We start from the raw sequence: 23,633 nt of genomic DNA, 5'->3' as shown, positions 1-23,633 counted from the left end.
GGCGTCCCCTGATGAAGACACACAAAGGGCGTCCCCTGATGAAGACTCACAAAGGGCGTCCCCTGATGAAGACACACAAAAGGCATCCCCTGATGAAGACACACAAAGGGTGTCCACTGATGAGAATACAAGAAAGTCGTCTCCGGATAAAGACACACAAAGGGCGTCCCCTGATGAAGACACACAAAGGGCGTCCCCTGATGAAGACACACAAAAGGCGTCTCCTGATGAAGACACACAAAAGGCGTCTCCTGATGAAGACACACTAAAGGCGTCCCCTAATGAAGACACACAAAGGGTGTCCACTGATGAAGACACACAAAGGGTGTCTCCTGATGAAGACACACAAAGGGTGTCTCCTGATGAAGACACAAAAAAGGTGTCTCCTGATGAAGACACACAAAAAGGTGTCTCCTGATAAAAGAGACTCAAAAAGGTGTCTCCTGATGAAGAGACACAAAAAAAGGTGTCTCCTGATGAAGAGACACAAAAAAGGTGTCTCCTGATGAAGACACAAAAAAAGGTGTCTCCTGATAAAAAAAAAAAAGTTGTCTCCTGATGAAGACACACAAAAGGTGTCCCCTGATGAAGACACACAAAAGGTGTCCCCGGATGAAGACACACAAAAGGTGTCTCCTGTTGAAGACACACAAAAGGTGTCTCCTGTTGAAGACACACAAAAGGTGTCTCCTGTTGAAGACACACAAAAGGTGCCTCCTGTTGAAGACACACAAAAGGTGTCTCCTATTGAAGACACACAAAAGGTGTCTCCTATTGAAGACACACAAAAGCTGTCTCCCGATGAAGACACACAAAAGCTGTCTCCCGATGAAGACACACAAAGGGTATCTCCCTTTGAAGACACACAAAAGGTGTCTCCTATTGAAGACACACAAAAGCTGTCTCCTGATGAAGACACACAAAAGCTGTCTCCTGATGAAGACACACAAAAGCTGTCTCCTGATGAAGACACACAAAAGCTGTCTCCTGATGAAGACACACAAAAGCTGTCTCCTGATGAAGACACACAAAAAGTGTCCCCTGATGAAGACACACAAAAAGTGTCCCCTGATGAAGACACACAGTCCCTAAAAGTCTCACGTTGGTAAAAAGTCCACTGGTTCAAAGTCCTATCCAGTGTGTGACTGGGCTGCAATCAGCCAGGTCCAATAAGTAATTTTTAGCTCAGGTACGACTTGACAATATGGTGTGTACAATGTGAAGGACAATATGGTGTGTACAATGTGAAGGACAATATGGTGTGTACAATGTGAAGGACAATATGGTGTGTACAATGTGAAGGACAATATGGTGTGTACAATGTGAAGGACAATATGGTGTGTACAATGTGAAGGACAATATGGTGTGTACAATGTGAAGGACAATATGGTGTGTACAAGGTGAAGGACAATATGGTGTGTACAAGGTGAAGGACAATATGGTGTGTACAATGTGAAGGACAATATGGTGTGTACAATGTGAAGGACAATATGGTGTGTACAATGTGAAGGACAATATGGTGTGTACAAGGTGAAGGACAATATGGTGTGTACAATGTGAAGGACAATATGGTGTGTACAATGTGAAGGACAATATGGTGTGTACAATGTGAAGGACAATATGGTGTGTACAATGTGAAGGACAATATGGTGTGTACAATGTGAAGGACAATATGGTGTGTACAAGGTGAAGGACAATATGGTGTGTACAAGGTGAAGGACAATATGGTGTGTACAATGTGAAGGACAATATGGTGTGTACAAGGTGAAGGACAATATGGTGTGTACAATGTGAAGGACAATATGGTGTGTACAAGGTGAAGGACAATATGGTGTGTACAATGTGAAGGACAATATGGTGTGTACAATGTGAAGGACAATATGGTGTGTACAATGTGAAGGACAATATGGTGTGTACAATGTGAAGGACAATATGGTGTGTACAATGTGAAGGACAATATGGTGTGTACAATGTGAAGGACAATATGGTGTGTACAATGTGAAGCTGCTCGGCATCAAATGTCACAGCACGATGTTGTCCTGGTATTTAGGCCACGCTATGATATTATTGTGATATATGTCTCCTAAAAATGCCATAGTTTGCCAAATGAAGTGTCAGGAATGTTTATGTTGCTGTAATTGAAGTTGTAATCCTATTTATGACGAGTGTGGATAATGCATATATTGTTGATATACTTTAGTATAACATTGTATTGTGTCATCATGCTACTGGTACTTTTCCACCCTGGAGATGTTGGTGCGGCCGGTATACTTCTGTTATTGTCTGTTGTTGATGTCCATATTTGGTCCTAGAGCGCCCAGTGTCTATACAAACATGATGGATCACTCCTCAAAAGGGAGCTTTGATTCAGTTCCCTCTTCTTATCAGCAGGCGCATCCCTCTCTGTAAGGGGGGGGGGGGGTGCTTCTCACTATAGAGTTAACTCCTTTTGTCTTACTTTTAGACCTCTTCTTGCTGATACTATTGTCGCATTGTAAGGGCTGGTCTCCTAAAGCTTTAGTAAAACTATTCTGTCTCGGTGGTCCTGTTTACTCAACATATATACTGTATCATCCAAAAGAACTTGGGAGTGACCAGGGGGTTCTATTCCCTGAGGAAGACTGCTCGTGCAACAGTTTCAAAGTATGGTGCTGGGAAATATTCAAGCAAGTGTGTTTAAAGTGACGGTGTCACTAGTTTGACTGTAGGAGAAGCAGTGTCCTCCACAGTGGACATGTTCAGAAAAGTTAGATACCAATTGAAATTTGAGTCATGTAAATACCTCACAAACTGATGTTTGGCTTCAAATAGCATTTCTGTGTGATGCTTTAGGAGGCGGTGACTTGTCCAGAGTGCAGCTGGGATAGGCTCCCAGCCCCGCCACATAAATAGATTGATGGATTGAGGATGTATCAAGTAGCTTTTAAGTTTAGTCCTATGTTTCGCAGTGTACGGTGTTTTGGTGACTTCCCTAGTAGTGCCACGTGACCGCCTGGCTCTGTCGCTTTGGAAACGCTCCAGACAAAAGCGGCGCGCTTTCTTCCCTCCGCCAAGTGGGTTATGTTTCCAGCAGGGTTTGTTTGTCAGCAACATAACTCAGTTATGGATGGATTTTGATGATTTGTTCAGAAAATATCCCCAAAAAAACCAAACAATTCCTTTCATCTAGTCAGAGTACAAACACACTTCACTTCCTGCTTACGGCGTTCCACGCTCCCACCTTGTCGGAGGATTCTGGGAGATGTCGTCTATTTTCAGACCCAGTCAAGGCTAAACTACACACCAAGTTTTTGTCTGACACCGTCACACGTCACGGTGTTATTGGGAAGACTTTGAAAGGGCAACACTGAGGTATCTACAAAACCGGTACACCCTTTAAGTTGCTAACCACTTCCTGCTTCCAGGTCTGCCTCGTGTCACACCACAGCGCTCTCTTGGATTATTTTTGAAGATGTGGAAGGTGGCATGAATCAAATGCTTTGATTTGGAGGACATACGGTGTTATTAGCAACCATCTCTTCCTTGGCTACAAGGATGTGCGAAGTGGGCCCAGACACCTGAAAGGACACCTGATGTCCTCAGGTTCAGGTGAAAAGTGCTGTTGGAGCCTCATGGAAGCAGATGAAGAGATTGAAAGACAAACTCAAGCAGAGCTGAGGAGTCAAAGATTTGGAACCAACCCAAAAGCGACTTGGACCCAGAGTGAGGTTCCTGGAGTGGACTTTAGTCGGTTTTGTGACAGTACAGGTCTTTGAGGGCTTTGAGCTCTTCGATCAGCGTCTTGTTTTGGTTCTCCAGGACAGCCACTCGGTTCTCCAGACACTTGACGTACTCCTTCTTCTTCCTGCGGCACTCGCGGGCCGCCTCTCTGTCGGGAAGGTTTCTGGTTTTACGCCTTTTTGGACGACTGGGGCCGCAACATGCGTCAACATTCCTACCTGTTCTTCATGAGGCGCACCTCCCTCTTGCGGGTGACCTCTACTGTGGCGCCCTGGACGGGCAAGGCAGGTGACGAGGCCATGACCAGCCCGGAGGTGATGGTGTTGGCGGGCGCCGCTCGGATCTGATAGGCCTGGACATCCCCTGGGAGGTGAGGGCCAGACAGATTCAAGTCACACTTTGGAACGCTAACTCTTTAGACTTCTCTAAGTTTCAATCCACTTTATTTGTGTCGCACATTTAAAAAACAATAGAAGTTTCACAAAGTGCTGCACAGAAGTTAAGACATACATACTAGAAGAGTCAGTAATATAAAACATTTAACTATGAACGAGTAAATACATACAATACATCAGAGAAAATAAAATAGACTAAAATCACACAACTCTCATGCTGGTTTAAAAGCCAAAGAGTAAAAATATGTTTTAAGAGGTGATTTAAAAGTCATTAAAGAGGGATATTGTTCCAAAGTTTTGGAGCCACAGCAGAAAATGCACCATCACCTCTGGATTTTAAATGGGTTTTTGGGACGACAAGAAGAAACTGATCAGCTGACTTCAGAGACCTTGTGGGGGTGTACATTTTTAAAAGGTCTGACATATATTGTGGCGCTAATCCGTTAAGAGATTTAAAAACAAACAACAATATTTTAAAATTAATTCTAAAATGAATTGGGAGCCAGTGAAGGGATGCTAAAATGTGTTCATGTTTTTCAGTGTCAGTTAAAAGGCGAGCAGCAGCATTTTGGACTAACTGCAATTGAGGCCAGCTTCATTCCAATGTAGAGGAAGTTGCAGTAGTCCAAACGTGATGAAATAAAAGCATGGATTACCCGCTCAAAGTCATTAAAAGATAAAACTGATTTTAATTTTTGCTGAAAGTCTTAGATGATAAAAACTAGATCTACAAAATCGTTGTCGAACTTAAATCCAAGATTTGTGACTGTTGGTTTTAAATAAGGCATCAGGGGGTCCAGGTCACTGGGGGGGAGCAGTCTGTTTTACTTTGAGTCAAATAAAATCATTTCCGTCTTGTTGTCATTTAAGTTTAGAAAGTTTACCGCCAACCATGCTTTTATGTCCTCAAGACAATTTAAAAGTGATTTTAAACTTGTGTCACCTTTCTTTTTTAAAAGGGACATTGATTTGCGTATCATCCGCATTAGGATGATATGAAATATTATATATTTTTTAAATGTGTTGAATGGGCAGCATTGGTCCTAGGATTGAACCCTGAGGGACACCACGGGATAAGGGAGCCTAGGCCGAAGCCGAATCATCAATTTGGATCTTAAAGGCCTACTGAAATGAATTTTTTTTATTTAAACGGGGATAGCAGATCTATTCTATGTGTCATACTTGATCATTTCGCGATATTGCCATATTTTTGCTGAAAGGATTTAGTATAGAACAACGACGATAAAGATTGCAACTTTTGGTATCTGATAAAAAAAAGGCTTGCACCTACCGGAAGTAGCGTGACGTAGTCAGTTGAACATATACGCAAAGTTCCCTATTGTTTACAATGATGGCCGCATGAAGTGAGAGAGATTCGGACCGAGAAAGCGACAATTTCCCCATTAATTTGAGCGAGGATGAAAGATTTGTGGATGAGTAAAGTGCAAGTGAAGGACTAGTGGGGAGTTGAAGCTATTCAGATAGGGAAGATGCTGTGAGAGCCGAGGGTGACCTGATATTCAGCTGGGAATGACTACAACAGTAAATAAACACAAGACATATATATACTCTATTAGCCACAACACAACCAGGCTTATATTTAATATGCCACAAATTAATCCTGCATAAAAACACCTGCGTGTTTGTTATGCTAGCTCCTAGCTCCTCTGCTAGCTCCTAGCTCCATAGAACACGCCAATACAATTCAAACACCTGATCAACACACACAATCACTCAGCCCAAAAGACAGTTTACCTAACCCAAGGTTCATAAAGCTTATATATTTTTAAAAAGTTACGTACGTGACGCGCACATACGGTCAAGTTATCGAATGTTTAGCAGCCAAGGCTGCATACTCACGGTACCTGATATTCAGCTGGGAATGACTACAACAGTAAATAAACACAAGACATATATATACTCTATTAGCCACAACACAACCAGGCTTATATTTAATATGCCACAAATTAATCCTGCATAATAACACCTGCGTGTTTGTTATGCTAGCTCCTAGCTCCTCTGCTAGCTCCTAGCTCCATAGAACACGCCAATACAATTCAAACACCTGATCAACACACACAATCACTCAGCCCAAAAGACCGTTCACCTAACCCAAGGTTCATAAAGCTTATATATTTTTAAAAAGTTACGTACGTGACGCGCACGTACGGTACGGTACGTGTTATGCTAGCTCCTAGCTCCTCTGCTAGCTCCTAGCTCCATAGAACACGCCAATACAATTCAAACACATGATCAACACACACAATCACTCAGCCCAAAAGACCGTTCACCTAACCCAAGGTTCATAAAGCTTATATATTTTAAAAAAGTTACGTACATACGCAAAAAAAAGCCAAAGCTGCATACTCACAGTAGCACGTCTGCGTCTTTGTCATCCAAATCAAAGTAATCCTGGTAAGAGTCTGTGTTGTCCCAGTTCTCTACAGGCGTCTGTGTATCCAAATCAAAAGTCCTCCTGGTTAGAGTCTCTGTTATCCGAGTTCTTCCATCTTGACTGCATCTTTCGGGAATGTAAACAAAGAAGCGCCGGCTGTGTACTGTTGTGGCTGACTACGTTCGAAAAATACGTCCATTTCGCACCGACAACTTTCTTCTTTGCTTGCTTGGCTTCCTTCTCCATAATGCAATGAACATGATTGAAACAGATTCACGAACACAGATGTCCAGAATACTGTGGAATTATGAAATGAAAACAGAGCTTTTTCGTATCGGCTTCAATGTGGAAGGCATACCCGTGTTCGCCGGGCTACGTCACGCGCATACGTCATCCGCAGAGGCGTTTCGAACCGGAAGTTTAGCGGCAAATTTAAAATGTCACTTTATAAGTTAACCCGGCCGTATTGGCATGTGTTATAATGTTAAGATTTCATCATTGATATATAAACTATCAGACTGCGTGGTCGGTAGTAGTGGGTTTCAGTAGGCCTTTAAAAGTTCTGTTTGTCAGATATGACCTGAACCATTTCAAGGGTGTGCCTTTTAAAAAATGGCAGGATCGCCAGAATCAGTGGATATTAAAAGGTTGCTAAGGACCCTTAAAAGTGCAGATTCGGTGCTGTGAAAGGCTTTAAAAACCAGACTGAAAAACATCAAGAATAGAATGCAAATCAAGATAAGACTGTAATTGTAGAAGCACAGCTCTCTCTAAAATCTTTGAAATAAAAGGAAGCTTCGAAATGGGTCTAAAATTTGATAAAATAGAGGGATCTAAATTTGGCTTCTTAAGCAAAGGTTCCACAACAGCTTGCTTAAAATAATTTGGGACAGTCCCTGAAGCAAGGCTGCTGTTGGTTATTTCTTGGACATGGGGGGCAATGACATCCCAGACGTCTTTAAACAGACGAGGTGGCATTAAGTCTGTGGAACATGCTGCAGGTTGGAGCTGGGATACAATTTAGTTGAGCGAGGACAGGGACAGGAGCTCAAACTATTGGAAGGTGAATGGACAGGTGACAAGAATAGAAGGGTCAAAAATGGGAGGGAAATGTTTGCCCTAATTGTGTTAACCTTATCAATAAAATAGTCGAGAAATTTTCCACAGACCTCTGGCGAAGCTTCCAAGCATGTGGATTGGGGAACATTTAAAATAGAATCAATTTTTTTAAATAAAACACGTGGGTTATTAAAATTACTTGTAATTATGTCAGAAAAGTGCTTGTTTTTTTCTACCATCAGAATGTTTTGATACACTTTCCACGAGTCTTTCATGATGGCTTGAAGCTTATCCTTCTTCCATCTACGCTCTGCCTGTCTGCACTGACGCCTTGCCTCTCTTGTGACCTCATTGAACCATGGCTCACCTTTAGCCTTAGGGCGCATGCATTTAAAAGGAGCTATGGAATCAAGAACTTGACAATAAGTTTGAAAGCGGGACATCAAATCTTCTGTGTTTAAAGAGAGAGAGGGCAGGGTGTCCATGGCGGAATAAAACGCGGAGGAGAACTCAGCAGCAGTAGATGCTTTAACTAAGCGGCACCACCTTTTCCCCAAGACAGGGCGAGTAGAATTCAAACAGCACGGGCATATGGTCCGAAAAGATAGCATCACGTATTTGAACGTTAAGCATATCAATATTATGTTAAGATCCAGCGTGTGGCCCTGTTCTTGTGTGGGACCGGCAACATGTTGCACAAAATTAAAAGAGTCCAAAATATGTAAAAAGTCTTTAGAGAGCGGCTTCAGAGGACAGCAGACATGAACGTTGAGGTCTCCAACAATTAAAAGTCTGTCATATTTAGGTACCACACTGGACAAAAACTCAGAAAAGTCATTTATAAAGTGTGTGTTATAATTAGGAGGACGGTAAATGACAGCACACAGTAGCGGTCTGCAGTGAGAGAGCTCAGTTCAAAACTGGAGAAAGAGAGGGCTGGGAGTAATTTGCAGGTAGTGGTCTTTTTAAAAAGAACCGCTACTCCTCCTCCGCGTCCAGTGGTTCTTGGAGAATTAAAATACGTACAATCGGGTGGCAGACTCACCCACACCCAACCAGGTCTCAGTCACAAACATCAAATCCAAATCCTGTGACGTGTAGTAATCCTTCAGAATAAAGGTTTTATTTACCAGCGATCTGGCATTAATCAGAGCACCCCTGATAGGAGATCGAACAACAGCCATCTTGGTTTCCCGACACAGCGAGCGAAGGTTGTTGTGATCCGCTCCAATTTGAAAGTTGCGCCGACAGCTGGTATAATCCAGGTGCCCGTGGGAGCCAAAGAGTATAGCACACGAGGAAATTCAGCTGTCAGAGCCGCCTTGCGTCTGGTCAAGCATCCACTACGTCTTCTTCTGGCAGGAAGAGCCCGTGTACGCAGCAGGTAAGCTGCTACACCAGTGAGGAATAGGTTGTTTGCCCACCCAGTTCAAAGTTAGCCAGTGACTTTACTTGTAGTTCCATGTCTAAAAGTGCTTGGCGATCATAAACCAGCAGAGAGTTGATGTGAGTTGGTTGATGTATCACAAGCAACACAAACAGAAGTAATCCAGAGAGGGCAGGACTTCGTGCCACACATTCGGGCGCACGCTGAAGAAGGAACAATAATACAGAACCATGGTTGTAGTTCCATAAACCAAAAGTAGACAGGATACTAACATGACACGCTGAAGAAGGAACAATAATACAGAACCATGGTTGTAGTTCCATAAACCAAAAGTAGACAGGATACTAACATGACACGCTGAAGAAGGAACAATAATACAGAACCATGGTTGTAGTTCCATAAACCAAAAGTAGACAGGATACTAACATGACACGCTGAAGAAGGAACAATAATACAGAACCATGGTTGTAGTTCCATAAACCAAAAGTAGACAGGATACTAACATGACACGCTGAAGAAGGAACAATAATACAGAACCATGGTTGTAGTTCCATAAACCAAAAGTAGACAGGATACTAACATGACACGCTGAAGAAGGAACAATAATACAGAACCATGGTTGTAGTTCCATAAACCAAAAGTAGACAGGATACTAACATGACACGCTGAAGAAGGAACAATAATACAGAACCATGGTTGTAGTTCCATAAACCAAAAGTAGACTGGATACTAACATGACACGCTGAAGACAGAAGGTTAGCATGAAAAGGGTGTCGGCCATGACAGTCCAGCATACACTCACCTTGCACTACCACCTGGTTACTGGGAACCAGTATCTGCTGGCCGTCGCTGGTCTGGGCGTACTGGAGGATGGTGGCCCCCGGCTGGGCAGCGGCCGTGTTAGTCATGGTCAGAGCCTGGAGGCCCTGCATGTCGGTGCCGTTGTTGGCCAGCTGGATGGCGCCGCCTTGTGTGATGGCGACTGTGTGACACCAGCAGCTGTTAGGAGGAGGGCGGAGCCTGATGTCACAGCAAAGGTGGCTTACTGTACTGCCCGCTGCTGGTCTGGTAGATGGGGGTGGGCACCGTGACGGTGGTGATGGCGGGTGCGGAGGCCGCATCCTCCTCCGCCTTCTCCTCCTCGATGCGAGGGACGGCCGGAGCGTCGGAGGAGAGGTCATTGAGGATCTTCCTGTTGGGACAAACCTTCTAATGCCTCCATGTTTTTAACACCACCTCTGCCTTGTGCTGCCAGACCAAGGCAGAGTACGCACCTGTACGAAGGTCGCCGCGACAGAATCTCCCGCCTCTTCTGGCAGTCAGTCACGCTGTCCACCGACTCCTGGGAGTCTTCGCTTTCTGCTATGGTGGAGATCTGTCAGAATGAAAGAACCACGTTCTCTCAGTGACCTTCTTAATAGTGCTGGTCAACATTGTACACATGTGGACAGGAAGTGTGCACTGCTCAAGCAACACATGGAGCCCAGCTGCCATAGTACCAAGTCCAAGGAACCACCAGGAAACCATAGTACAAAGAACCACCTGGAAACCATAGTACAAAGAACCACCTGGAAACCATAGCACCAAGTACAAGGAACTACTTGGAGACCATAGTACCAAGTACAAGGACTACCTGGAAACCATAGTACTAAGTACAAGGAACCACTTGGAAACCATAGTACCAAGTGCAAGGAACCACCTGGAAACCATAGTACCAAGTACAAGGAACCACTTGAAAACATAGTACCAAGTACAAGGAACCACCTGGAAACCATAAGACTAAGTACAAGAAACCACTTAGAAAAACATAGTACCAAGTACAAGGCACCACTTGGAAAACATAGTACCAAGTACAAGGCACCACTTGGAAAACATAGTACCAAGTAGAAGGAACCACTTGAAAACCATAGTACAAAGTACAATACAATACAAGCAGTCACCTGCAGTGTATTTACTTGTGTGTGATATCATGTGCGATACAAGTAGACCTTCAGCATGTTTACTTGTGTGTGATATCATGTGTGATACAAGTAGACCTTCAGCGTGTTTACTTGTGTGTGATATCATGTGCGATACAAGTAGAACTTCAGCATGTTTACTTGTGTGTGATATCATGTGTGATACAAGTAGACCTTCAGCGTGTTTACTTGTGTGTGATATCATGTGCGATACAAGTAGAACTTCAGCATGTTTACTTGTGTGTGATATCATGTGTGATACAAGTAGACCTTCAGTGTGTTTACTTGTGTGTGATACAAGTAGACCTTCAGCATGTTTACTTGTGTGTGATATCATGTGTGATACAAGTAGACCTTCAGCATGTTTACTTGTGTGTGATATCATGTGCGATACAAGCAGTCATTTGCACTGGGATTGCATGGACTGTTCAGTTAAGAAATATATTGTTATTTTAGCACAACATAAAAGTGTGTACATGAGTGAGGCCAAGGGTTAAGTGTCAAATAAATGATACTGTTGGTGTTGCAGTAATATGGACGATGATATGGTGTGTGACCTGCACAGCCTGGACTTGTGGGGACTGGATGACGGACGACTGGATGACCCCGTGCACTTGGACTGTTTGTCCATTGGGAAGCTGCACCAGCGTAACCGTGGGGCCGGTGGCCGAGGCGTGGCCTGTTGCCATGGATACCTGCAATTCACAAGGCCCGCCATGTGGTAAACCTTGTCATGAGGTGACACGCAGGTAGAAGTTTACGTCACCTGCGCCAAGGTGGCCATCTGCACCTGCTGCTGTTCTGTCTCTGTCACGGCAGACTCCGCCCCCTGCTGAGCCTCAGCCGCCGACTCCATCTTCATTGGCTACGCTGAGGACGCTACTAAAGAGTGTACAAAGACTTCAAATCAGTGCTGCAATGGACTGGAAATATCAATCACTATTTGGATCACAACATCATGGTTACATCCATCCATTTTCTACCGCTTGTTCCTTTGGGGGTCGCCGGGGGTGCTGGAGCCTATCTCAGCTGCATTGGGATGGAAGGCGTGGTACACCCTGGACAAGTCATCACCTCACCGCAGATCATGGTTACACCAACGTAACTAATGCCTCATAAAGACACTGGAAAATCAACAAGCACATACATAATAAATATAATCAATCAATCAATAAGCACATATATATAACATAATATAATAAATCAATTAATAAGAACGTACATAATTAATACAATAAATCAATCAATAAGCACATACATAACAAATATAATAAATCAAACACATACATAATGAATCTAATAAATCAATCAATAAGCACATACATAATATAATACATCAATCAATAAGCACATACATAATATAATACATCAATCAATAAGCACATACATAATATCAGTGTTTCCCATAAACTGCCAAGATACCTGTGGCGGTGGGGGCGTGGCGGTGGGCGTGGTCACCATGACATCATCGAGTAATTTGCATAATTTACTACAATATGATTTTCTCTAAAAAGGCTCAAAAAATGTATACTTACTAATTAATAATAACAGTTTTGTTTTAAACGTCCATCCATTTTACAATATAATTACAACACTTTATGTACATATTTATATACAGATTTGAACAATAAGTTATTCACTGAAATATATTTATTAATTGTGGTTCTTACAAAAAATATATCTTATAAAATATAAAAGCTAAAATGTCTCTTAAAGCTCTGCCCCTTTAATTAGTGCATACTAAATAATTTAACTTTAGCCTACTACTACAAGCATATTATTTACCAGCAACATAAAGTGAAACAGAGGCAGAGGTGTCCTGCCACAGTCAGTAACAAATAAACAGAAAACAGTAGTGGTCAAATACAAATAAGGCAACAAGAGAAGTATCCTACACTTCTCTTTTGTAAAGTAAATGTGAACAGCCTATATGGGCATCTACATCAACTATATGATTTGCCTAAAAAGCTGGACAGGACAAAAAAATAAAAACATCTATTTGTGGCGGACGTAATTCTTTCGTGGCGGGCCGCCACAAATAAATGAATGTGTGGGAAACACTGAATATAATACATCAATCAATAAGCATACAGAGTAAGTCCTCCCTAATGAAATGTATTTGACACAAATGAACCATACTGGGTAATAAATCATTCACATCCAAATTGTGATTTTTATTTATGATGATTCTAAATCATCCATTCATCCATTTTCAAGAATCGATTAAAATGTTATTTATATATATATAAATATATATACAGTATTGGGGCTGGGCGATATATCGATATACGCGATATATCGCAGGGTTGTCACTGTGCGATATAGAAAATGACTGTATGGTGATATTAGAGTATACGTTCTCACGCAGTTGCTTTTAGCTGCTGGCATTACACGACAGGCTCTTCTCACTCTGTCTTGTCTCTCCTTCTCACAGACAGCAAGCGCACCTTCTTACACACGTCACATACTGTCACGTCATACGTCACATACGTATACACCCTCGCGCAGCAGAGAGGTAGTAGCATGGGTAACATTAGCTGTGATGCTAGCGTAGCCGTGCGAGGTAATACGAGAGAGAGAGAAGGTGCGAATCTGGTAACAAATGAAGGAAGAATTAATTCCCAAGAAAAACAGCAGGGGGTCCATCGTCTGGCGGTGGTTTGGCTTTAAGTGGGAATATGTCGAACAGACAACCGTAATTTGTCAAGTGTGGGGCAAAAGCTTTTCTACAAAAAGTAGCATTACTGCTAATATGTAGCATCATTTGAAAAGTCACCTGCTAGAGAATGAAGAGTGCTTACTCCGCATGTCAACATCTCCGTTTGGTGCTACACCATCAAAATGCCGAGGCAACTATTTCCACATCAACACCGCATGAAAAAAAGAGTCAACAAAAGGAGATAATGTCCGCAGGAACCTACCACATAGCGAAGGACGAACACTATTTGATTTCCTATATGCAGCTCATTTTTATTTGACACTTATTGAAATATCTTGTGTGACATCATGCACAAAAGTGCACTAATAGCTTCTTTTAAAATGACTGACAATCTTGCACTTTCTGTTTTGGAAATAACATGAATGTTTGTGCCACTGCTTAATAACTGTTTCATAAATACACTTTTGGTAAATTGACTTAGTTGTGATTTCCCTCTCTGCATGAAAGTTTAAAAGTAGCATATATTAATGCAGTATGAAGAAGAATGTTTGAATGTAGACACATAGAATCATCATACTGCTGGGATTATATGCATCAAGTGTTCATTCAAGGCTAAGGCAAAATATCCACATATATATCGTGTATGGCCTAAAAATATCGAGATATAAAAAAAGGCCATATCGCCCAGCCCTAATATGTATACATATATATATATATATTAGGGCTGCAACTAGGGATGATGTTTGATAAGAAATTATCGAGTTCGAGCCTATTATGGAATCCTCTTATCGAAACCGATTCCTTATCGATTCTCTTATGGAGTCCAGATAGGTTGTTGTACATGGAAAAAAACACAATATTTGGTTTAACAAATCACTTCACATTCTCTACTGCTCGCTACTATAGTATTACCATATCTGAGTTATTGTGCAGAAATGTGGGGAAATAACTACAAATGTGCGCTACATTCGTTGACCGTGCTACAAAAAAGGTCAATTAGACTGATACATAATGTTGGTTATAGAGAACATATAAACACTTTATTTATTGAGTCAAAAATATTAAAGTTCGATGATTTGGTAAAATTGCAAACAGCTCAAATGATGTGTAATGAAATGATGGAATGGATGAAGTAAAGAAGTGAAACATTGTACTGATATGATCCAGCTTAAGAGCTTGTTCAAATGAATAGTGCTTACAAAGTACAAAGAAGAAGAATTATGAGAAATACTTTCAACCTTATTGAAAATAAGATATTCTTCATCTCAGTATATTAATAATGACTGAATTAATTAATGACATATTACAAAACTGTTATATATACTAATTCACATATATTTTATTATAAAAAGGTCAGTAAATGATGTATATATTTGTATGAAGTGGGAAAGAGGAAGGATTAAATAAGCTTTACTTCTTCCTACTCCTGTAAAGTGAAATGATATGAAAGTGTGATGTATTATGTGGTCGGATCAGGTTTTGTTTAGTTATGTTGTTAGTTTTGGACTTCCTTAGTTGTTTTGTGCACTTCGGGGGTTTGTTTTAGTCACCATGGTTACTTATGATTTTCACCTGCCTTGTACGTGCACCTGTTGCTCATCAGAGACTCTATTTAAGCCTGCCTTTCCCGCTCACTCGTCGTGGCTTCATTGTTTGCATTTGCAACAGTTACGTTGGCATTCTGCTTTTCCAGCTCATCATTCCTGTGCTAAAGTTACCTTAGCTTCTAGTATTCCTGTGCTAAGTAAGCTTTTGCTTTAGCTTCTCGTGTGAACGGCACGCTTTCCTTTTGTTTGGTTCCTGTCTGTTGTAATGTGTATGATTTAAGAGAAATAAATCATCTCCTACCTGCACGCTTTCGTCCGGAGCCGTCAGTTTTGCGTCCCGGGAACCAACCGCAGCACCCGGTCCGTGACAAATGACTGAGCTACGTGACGTCATTTCTTGTGATGTCTCACGGGGCATTTCTGGTCAGGACGGGATTCGTTCCCAGTGATTCGAATAATGAACCAACTCTTTTTCTTTACTATAGTGGTCTCGATAACGGGTACCGGTTCTCAAAAAGGGATTCGAGTCCAAGGATTCGGTTCTTTTCTTATCGAACAACCGGGAAAACCGGGTTCGAGCATCATCCCTAGCTGCAACAACTAATCGATTAAATCGATTATAAAAATAGTTGGCGATTAATTTAGTCATCGATTCGTTGGATCTATGCTATGCGCAGAGGCAATTTTTTAAATTTTATCTTTTTTATAAACCTTTATTATAAACTGCAACATGTACAAACAGCTGAGAAACAATAATCAAAATAAGTATGGTGCCAGTATGCTGTTTTTTTCCAATAAAATACTGGAAAGGATAGAAATGTAGTTAGTTTTATCTGATTATTAATCGATTAATCAAAGTAATAATCGACAGATTAATCGACTATCAAATTAATCGTTAGTTGCAGCCCTAATATATATATATATATAATATATAAAAAAACTTTTTTAAAGAATATTTTTTTAATTAAGGACAAACAATTACTCTTGATAGAATTATTACTATTTATTTTGTTGCTTTTATTCATTTTTGGTTTTCCCTTTTGAAGTATTGTATTTGTCTGTCTTGTCAACTGCTTTGCACATTTCTATTGTAACGCTGCTCCATTGTCTTTGATGACATGAACATCTTGTCAACACAACATCAACAACAGTAGGCCAACATAGGTCACAACATCAACAACAGTAGGCCAACATAGGTCACAACATCAACAACAGTAGGCCAACATAGGTGACAACATCAACAACAGTAGGCCAACATAGGTGACAACATCAACAACAGTAGGCCAACATAGGTCACAACATCAACAACAGTAGGCCAACATAGGTGACAACATCAACAACAGTAGGCCAACATAGGTCACAACATCAACAACAGTAGGCCAACATAGGTGACAACATCAACAACAGTAGGCCAACATAGGTCACAACATCAACAACAGTAGGCCAACATAGGTGACAACATCAACAACAGTAGGCCAACATAGGTCACAACATCAACAACAGTAGGCCAACATAGGTGACAACATCAACAACAGTAGGCCAACATAGGTCACAACATCAACAACAGTAGGCCAACATAGGTGACAACATCAACAACAGTAGGCCAACATAGGTGACAACATCAACAACAGTAGGCCAACATAGGTGACAACATCAACAACAGTAGGCCAACATAGGTCACAACATCAACAACAGTAGGCCAACATAGGTGACAACATCAACAACAGTAGGCCAACATAGGTCCTACATCATCCACAGCCATGTGGAGATGTTCTAACCTTGAACTACGTTTGAAAAGGTTTAATATCATTGATACACCAAATAATATAGGAGCAGAATGGTGTTGTCCATGAAGCAATTGTCAATGGAAAGACTTCTAATCATAGGAGCTTCACAGTGACTTCCGCTTCAGTGCAAAGTAAGCTTCAAAATAAAAGCATGACAGTATTAGCAGTAGAGGTGGTAAAAATCAGCACAGTTACAGTAGAAATAAATATTTAAGAATTAATTAGTCATATTTGTTGTTAGTAAGCACATGTCTAAAATACCTTCAGCTGCTTCTAGAAGTTGATGGAAAATTAAAGCCATTAAATATGTGTACCCTTTATTATCTGATTAGTCGTTAGGATAATAGTTGACTAATGGATTATCAAAACAATGGTTAGTTGCAGAACTAGTCCAGATGGGTGTCCTATCTGCTTGTGTTGTCATTACAAACACATGCAGAATCTAGCTTATGGCTAGAATCTGCATGTCTAGCCATAAGCTAGCATGTGTTAGTACGCTAGAAAGAGAGTTCCTCAGTGTTTGCTCTTACAAAAACAATGTTGCTACAGCCTGGTTATTATACAGGTTACACAACGTAAATTAAGTATTGTTGAATGCATTTTACTACATGTTTAGTACATTTAAATACAAGTTAAAAAAAAAAGTCAGAAAATACTTCTTTTTTTCATGTTTTTCCTAATAAATTCAGTTTACAAAAAAAAGATAACATTTGAGGCGCTGTGGCTTAGCCTAGCGTATAAAATAAAATATATCACAAAATAATTAGAGTCTGCAAAACAACGTTGACAGTTGACAGTAATAAATGATTAAAACTTGTTATATGAATATGTTTAGTGCATTTAAATACAAGTAGTACATGTATACGTTATATAAATGTACAGTAGTTGACAGTAATAAATGATTAAAACTTGTTATATGAATATGTTTAGTGCATTTAAATACAAGTAGTACATGTATACGTTATATAAATGTACAGTAGTTGACAGTAATAAATGATTAAAACTTGTTATATGAATATGTTTAGTGCATTTAAATACAAGTAGTACATTTATACGTTATATAAATGTACAGTAGTTGACAGTAATAAATGATTAAAACATTGTTATATGAATATGTTTAGTGCATTTAAATACAAGTAGGACATTTATACTTTATATAAATGGCTGACAGTAATAAAAGTTGTTGGTATTTCTATAAAAGTGTGTGTTGGCGTCACAGGAAGTGTCTCCTGTGAGCGCCATGATTGGCTTTGCACATTTCTCCCTCCACTTTTCAAAAGAATCACTCAGCGGCTGACAGCGGAGCCACATGGCTGCTCGGGCGACGCCCCCCTCGGCCAGCAGCACGCCACTTCCTGGTGGGGAACATACCAGGGCAAGTTCCACGGACTAAATGAGTCTTGAGGAAAATCAAGTAGTCCGAGAGGAAAGTCAAGTAGTCCAAGAGGAAAGTCAAGTAGTCCGAGAGGAAAGTCAAGTAGTCCAAGAGGAAAGTCAAGTAGTCCAAGTGGAAAATAAAGTAGTCCAAGTGGAGAATAAAGTAGGCCAAGAAGAAAATAAAGTAGTCCAAGAGGAAAATAAAGTGGTCCAAGAGGAAAATAAAGTAGTCCAAGAGGAAAGTTAAGTAGTCCAAGAGGAAAGTCAAGTAGTTCAAGAGGAAAATAAAGTAGTCCAAGAGGAAAGTCAAGTAGTCCAAGAGGAAAGTCAAGTAGTCCAAGAGGAAAGTCAAGTAGTCCAAGAGGAAAGTCAGGTAGTTCAAGAGGAAAATAAAGTAGTCCAAGAGGAAAGTCAAGTAGTCCAAGAGGAAAGTCAAGTAGTCCAAGTGGAAACTAAAGTAGGCCAAGAGGAAAGTCAAGTAGTCCAAGAGGAAAATAAAGTAGTCCAAGAGGAAAATAAAGTAGTCAAAGAGGAAAATAAAGTAGTCCAAGAGGAAAGTCAAGTAGTCCAAGAGGAAAGTCAAGTAGTCCAAGAGGAAAATCAAGTAGTCCAAGAGGAAAGTCAAGTAGTCCAAGAGGAAAGTCAAGTAGTCCAAGAGGAAAGTCAAGTAGTCCAAGAGGAAAGTCAAGTAGTCCAAGAGGAAAATCAAGTAGTCCAAGAGGAAAGTAAAGTAGTCCAAGAGGAAAATCAAGTAATCCAAGAGGAAAGTCAAGTAGTCCAAGAGGAAAGTCAAGTAGTCCAAGAGGAAAATCAAGTAGTCCAAGAGGAAAGTAAAGTAGTCCAAGAGGAAAATCAAGTAATCCAAGAGGAAAGTCAAGTAGTCCAAGAGGAAAATAAAGTAGTCCAAGAGGAAAGTGAAGTAGTTCAAGAGGAAAATCAAGTAGTCCAAGAGGAAAATCAAGTAGTCCAAGAGGAAAGTCAAGTAGTCCAAGAGGAAAGTCACTTACACGAAAGTAAGAATGGGGAAAAAGCGCGCCAAACTATTCATGCTAGCTTGGCCATGATAGCTAGCTAGTTAGCAGACTGCTAGCAGGTCACACTTTCCCCGCATCCTACTACTTTCTAACCGGCCCACGGGGCTCCACTTCCCGCAAACAGCCGCAGCCTCTCTCCTACAAGCCCGCTAGAGGAGCACCAGGGCGCCATGATGTCTTTGTTTCCTCTGGGCCGAAGCCGACCACACCACATACGGTTCAACAACAGGCGGCCGCCGTCCCTCCCGATGCCCCGCCGAGCTCCTCCCTCCTTACCGATACAGACTCTCTTCGTCGCTCCCCGGCCTCCGGAGCTCCACTTTTATTGTAGCCGACACGTAAGAGCCCGCGTCAGGCTACACCTCCGCTGCGTCACCGCCGACAACATCGCCGAGATTGGAGAAAGGGAAGACACGAACCGACGGCGAACACTTCCGGAAATGATCGAAGTGTCCCCGAAGAGAGACGGGAAAAAACGAAGGCAAGTGGAGCGGCACGAGGAGCCCGCACATGTTTCTCTGTTAAGAGATGCGCACTTTGTTGACACATTATGTTGTCATCTGTTTATGCACATTTGAAATGTTTACTTCACCAAAGCAGAAGCGTGTTTACCAATTGTACAACATCAGCAATCCATTCTAAATGTGACGTTTGCAACAATACAGGCTGATTAAAAAAGAATAGGCCATCAGGCATTTATTCAGTTGTGAAGCATTGTAATATATATGTATATGCATATATATATATATATATATATATATATATATATATATATATATATATATATATATATATATATATATATATATATATATATATATATATATATATATATATATATATATATATATATATATATATATATATAACGGTGTAGAAAACAGACATCCATTATGCTTGATTAAATTATGACTGAAGTGTTGCAACAGCGCTTGTTGCTGGCGAGAAGTGGTATGTACGGCTTTTGATTGATTGATTGAAACTTTTATTAGTAGATTGCACAGTGAAGTACATATTCCGTACAATTGACCACTAAATGGTAACACCCCAATAAGTTTTCAACTTGTTTAAGTAGGGGTCCACGGTTACCTACAGGAAGTGGTATGTACAGTTACCTAAAGGAAGTGGTATGTACAGTTACCTATAGGAAGTGGCATGTATGGTTACCTACAGGAAGTGGTATGTACAGTTACCTAAAGGAAGTGGTATGTACATTTTTTGGTTATTTATTTACCAAATTTGTAAACTATGGCTTTATCATTTTAACATTGGGAACACTATAATAATTCTACCCACGTTAATCAACATTAAACTGCCTCAAGTAGTTGCTCAGATTAAATAAAATGACACAACTTTTCTTCTACATATAAAAAGTGCAACATTAAACAGTTTCAAGTCAACTCATCATGCTTCATTCATTACAGCATTTGGGAAGCCTGTAGTTGATTTTTATTATATAAAAGTTATATTTTTATCAACATGTGATAGCAGGGACCCTGCCATTCAAAACTAGGCTGCTGCATTACTAATGATTCATGTAACTAGAGCTGAAAAAATGGTACAATAGCAATATTCATCCCTGAACACCATGGACTTCATGTAGGCTTTATGATGCACTTACATTATTATATCAACTATCAGAGACAGAAACTCCTCATTTAACATAATGTCCTTTTTTGCTGCTTCAACACAGCTCAATCAACACAGAAAAAGGTAAAGTGAAATAACAGACAGACAGGGCTTTGCTGTCCGTAACACACACACACACACACACGCACACACACACACACACACACACACACACACACACACACACACACACACACACACACACACACACACACACACACACACACACACACACACACACACCGCAAAATGAGCTGACGTTACGCTAAAAGTGTGTGTGTGTGTGTGTGTGTGTGTGTGTGTGTGTGTGTGTGTGCGTGTGTGTGTGTGTGTGTGTGTGTGTGTGTGCGTGTGTGTGTGTGTGTGTGTGTGTGTGTGCGTGTGTGTGTGTGTGTGTGTGTGTGTGTGTGTGTGTGCGTGTGTGTGTGTGTGTGTGTGTGTGTGTGTGTGTGTGTGTGTGTGTGTGTGTGTGTGAGACGGTCCACAAGTGTATGTGGCAAAATGCAGCTCCACACAGCTGTGGCTTCAACCCTATGTATATATATATATATATATATATATATATATATATGGTTAGGGTTAACCCTAACCCTAACCTTTATTACATACATGAAGTGTTCTTTACCTTCTCCCTTCCAAGGTGCTGATCAGGCAAAGTGAAAGTGGTCAACAGAGGAGGTGAAAGCAAATGAAAAGTCTCTCTGGGAATTCATTGGTATCCGTAAGACCCCAGGAAAAGAGGTAAGACCCCAGGAAAAGAGGTAAGACCCCTGGAAAAGAGGTAAGACCCCAGGAAAAGAGGTAAGACCCCAGGAAAAGAGGTAAGACCCCTGGAAAAGAGGTAAGACCCCAGGAAAAGAGGTAGGACCCCTGGAAAAGAAGGAAGACCCCTGGAAATCGGTAATACCCAGGAAATGATATCAGTTTGTCTGTCGATAGCGGTTGTCATACGAAGGTCATATCATGACATGATATCAGTTTGTCTGGCGATAGAGGTTGTCATACGAAGTTGATATCATGACATGATATCAGTTTGTCTGGCGATAGAGGTTGTCATACAAAGGTGATATCATGACATGATTGTCATACAACGGTGATATCATGATATGATATCAGTTTTATTTTAAAGATTAAAGTACCAATGATTGTCACACACACACTAGATGTGGTGACTCCAACCTACCGACCTCAGGGCGGACACTCTAACCACTAGGCCACTGATGGCGATAGAGGTTGTCATACAAGGTGATACAGTGTTTCCCATAAACTGCCAAGATACCTGTGGCGGTGGGGGCGTGGCTATGGGTGGTCACCATGACATCATCGAGTCAATCAATCAATCAATGTTTATTTATATAGCCCTAAATCACAAGTGTCTCAAAGGGCTGTACAAGCCACAACGACATCCTCGGTACAGAGCCCACATACGGGCAAGGAAAAACTCACCCCAGTGGGACGTCGGTGAATGACTATGAGAAACCTTGGAGAGGACCGCATATGTGGGTAACCCCCCCCCCCCTCTAGGGGAGACCGAAAGCAACGGATGTCGAGTGGGTCTGACATAACATTGTGAAAGTCCAGTCCACAGTGGATCCAACACATCAGCGGGAGTCCAGTCCACAGCGGGGCCAACAGGAAACCATCCCGAGCGGAGACGGGTCAGCAGCGCAGAGATGTCCCCAACCGATGCACAGGCTAGTGGTCCACCCGGGGTCCCGACTCTGGACAGCCAGCACTTCATCCATGGCCACCGGACCTATGCAACTCCCCCTCGCAAGGGACAGGGGAGAAGAGGAGAGAAGAAAAGAAACGGCAGATCAACTGGTCTAAAAAAGGGGGGGTCTATTTAAAGGCTAGATTATACAAATGAGTTTTAAGATGGGACTTAAATGCTTCTACTGAGGTAGCATCTCTAACTGTTACCGGGAGGGCATTCCAGAGTACTGGAGCCCCAATAGAAAACGCTCTATAGCCCGCAGACTTTTTTTTGGCTCTGGGAATCACTAATAAGCCGGAGTTCTTTGAACGCAGATTTCTTGTCGGGACATATGGTACAATACAATCGTCAAGATAGGCTGGAGCTAAACCGTGTAATATTTTATACGTAAGTAGTAAAACCTTAAAGTGGCATCTTAAGTGCACAGGAAGCCAGTGCAAGTGAGCCAGTATAGGTATATATATATATGTATGTATAAAGGTATATACAGTATAGGCGTAATATGATCAAACTTTCTTGTTTTTGTCAAAAGCCTTGCAGCCGCATTTTGTACCAACTGTAATCTTTTAATGCTAGACATAGGGAGGCCCGAAAATAATACGTTACAGTAATCGAGACGAGACGTAACGAACGCATGAATAATGATCTCAGCGTCGCTAGTGGACAAGATGGAACGAATTTTAGCGATATTACGGAGATGAAAGAAGGCCGTTTTAGTAACACTCTTAATGTGTGACTCAAAGGAGAGAGTTGTTTTAGTAACACTCTTAATGTGTGACTCAACGAGAGAGTTGGGTTGAGAGTAATTTGCATAATTTACTACAATGATATGATTTTCTCTAAAAAGGCTCAAAAAATGTATACCTACTAATTAATATTAACAGTTTTGTTTTAAACGTCCATCCATTTTACAATATAATTACAACACTTTATGTACATATTTATATACAGATTTGAACAATAAGTTAT

At 41.1% G+C, this 23,633-nt stretch overlaps 1 protein-coding gene across 1 annotated transcript; it reads right to left on the bottom strand.

Annotated features, from left to right (window-relative positions):
- Nucleotides 1-1,881: 1,881 nt before the first annotated feature.
- LOC133663118 (cyclic AMP-responsive element-binding protein 1-like) lies at nt 1,882-19,750 on the bottom strand. Its single transcript, XM_062067350.1, has 9 exons — nt 19,595-19,750; nt 11,898-12,038; nt 11,681-11,796; nt 11,472-11,609; nt 10,231-10,331; nt 10,003-10,148; nt 9,759-9,938; nt 3,939-4,083; nt 1,882-3,868 (listed from the first exon to the last, which is right to left on the bottom strand). The coding sequence occupies exons 3-9, from the start codon at nt 11,774-11,776 to the stop codon at nt 3,724-3,726; spliced, it is 951 nt and encodes a 316-aa protein (XP_061923334.1). The 5' UTR covers nt 11,777-11,796; nt 11,898-12,038; nt 19,595-19,750; the 3' UTR covers nt 1,882-3,723.
- Nucleotides 19,751-23,633: the final 3,883 nt, after the last annotated feature.

Source organism: Entelurus aequoreus, linkage group LG13 (assembly GCF_033978785.1).
Source record: "Entelurus aequoreus isolate RoL-2023_Sb linkage group LG13, RoL_Eaeq_v1.1, whole genome shotgun sequence".
NCBI lineage: Eukaryota > Metazoa > Chordata > Actinopteri > Syngnathiformes > Syngnathidae > Entelurus > Entelurus aequoreus.
This window is presented reverse-complemented; position numbering and strand designations above follow the sequence as displayed.

Excerpts from the sequence above, each read along its gene's own strand:
- LOC133663118 (XM_062067350.1), bottom strand. The coding sequence starts at position 11,776 with ATGAAGATGGAGTCGGCGGCTGAGGCTCAGCAGGGGGCGGAGTCTGCC. Across the intron at positions 9,939-10,002 it reads GACCAGCAGCGGGCAGTACA|TCGCCATCACACAAGGCGGC; the intron begins GTAAGCCACCTT and ends GGTGTCACACAG. Across the intron at positions 3,869-3,938 it reads GTGCGCCTCATGAAGAACAG|AGAGGCGGCCCGCGAGTGCC; the intron begins GTAGGAATGTTG and ends CCTTCCCGACAG.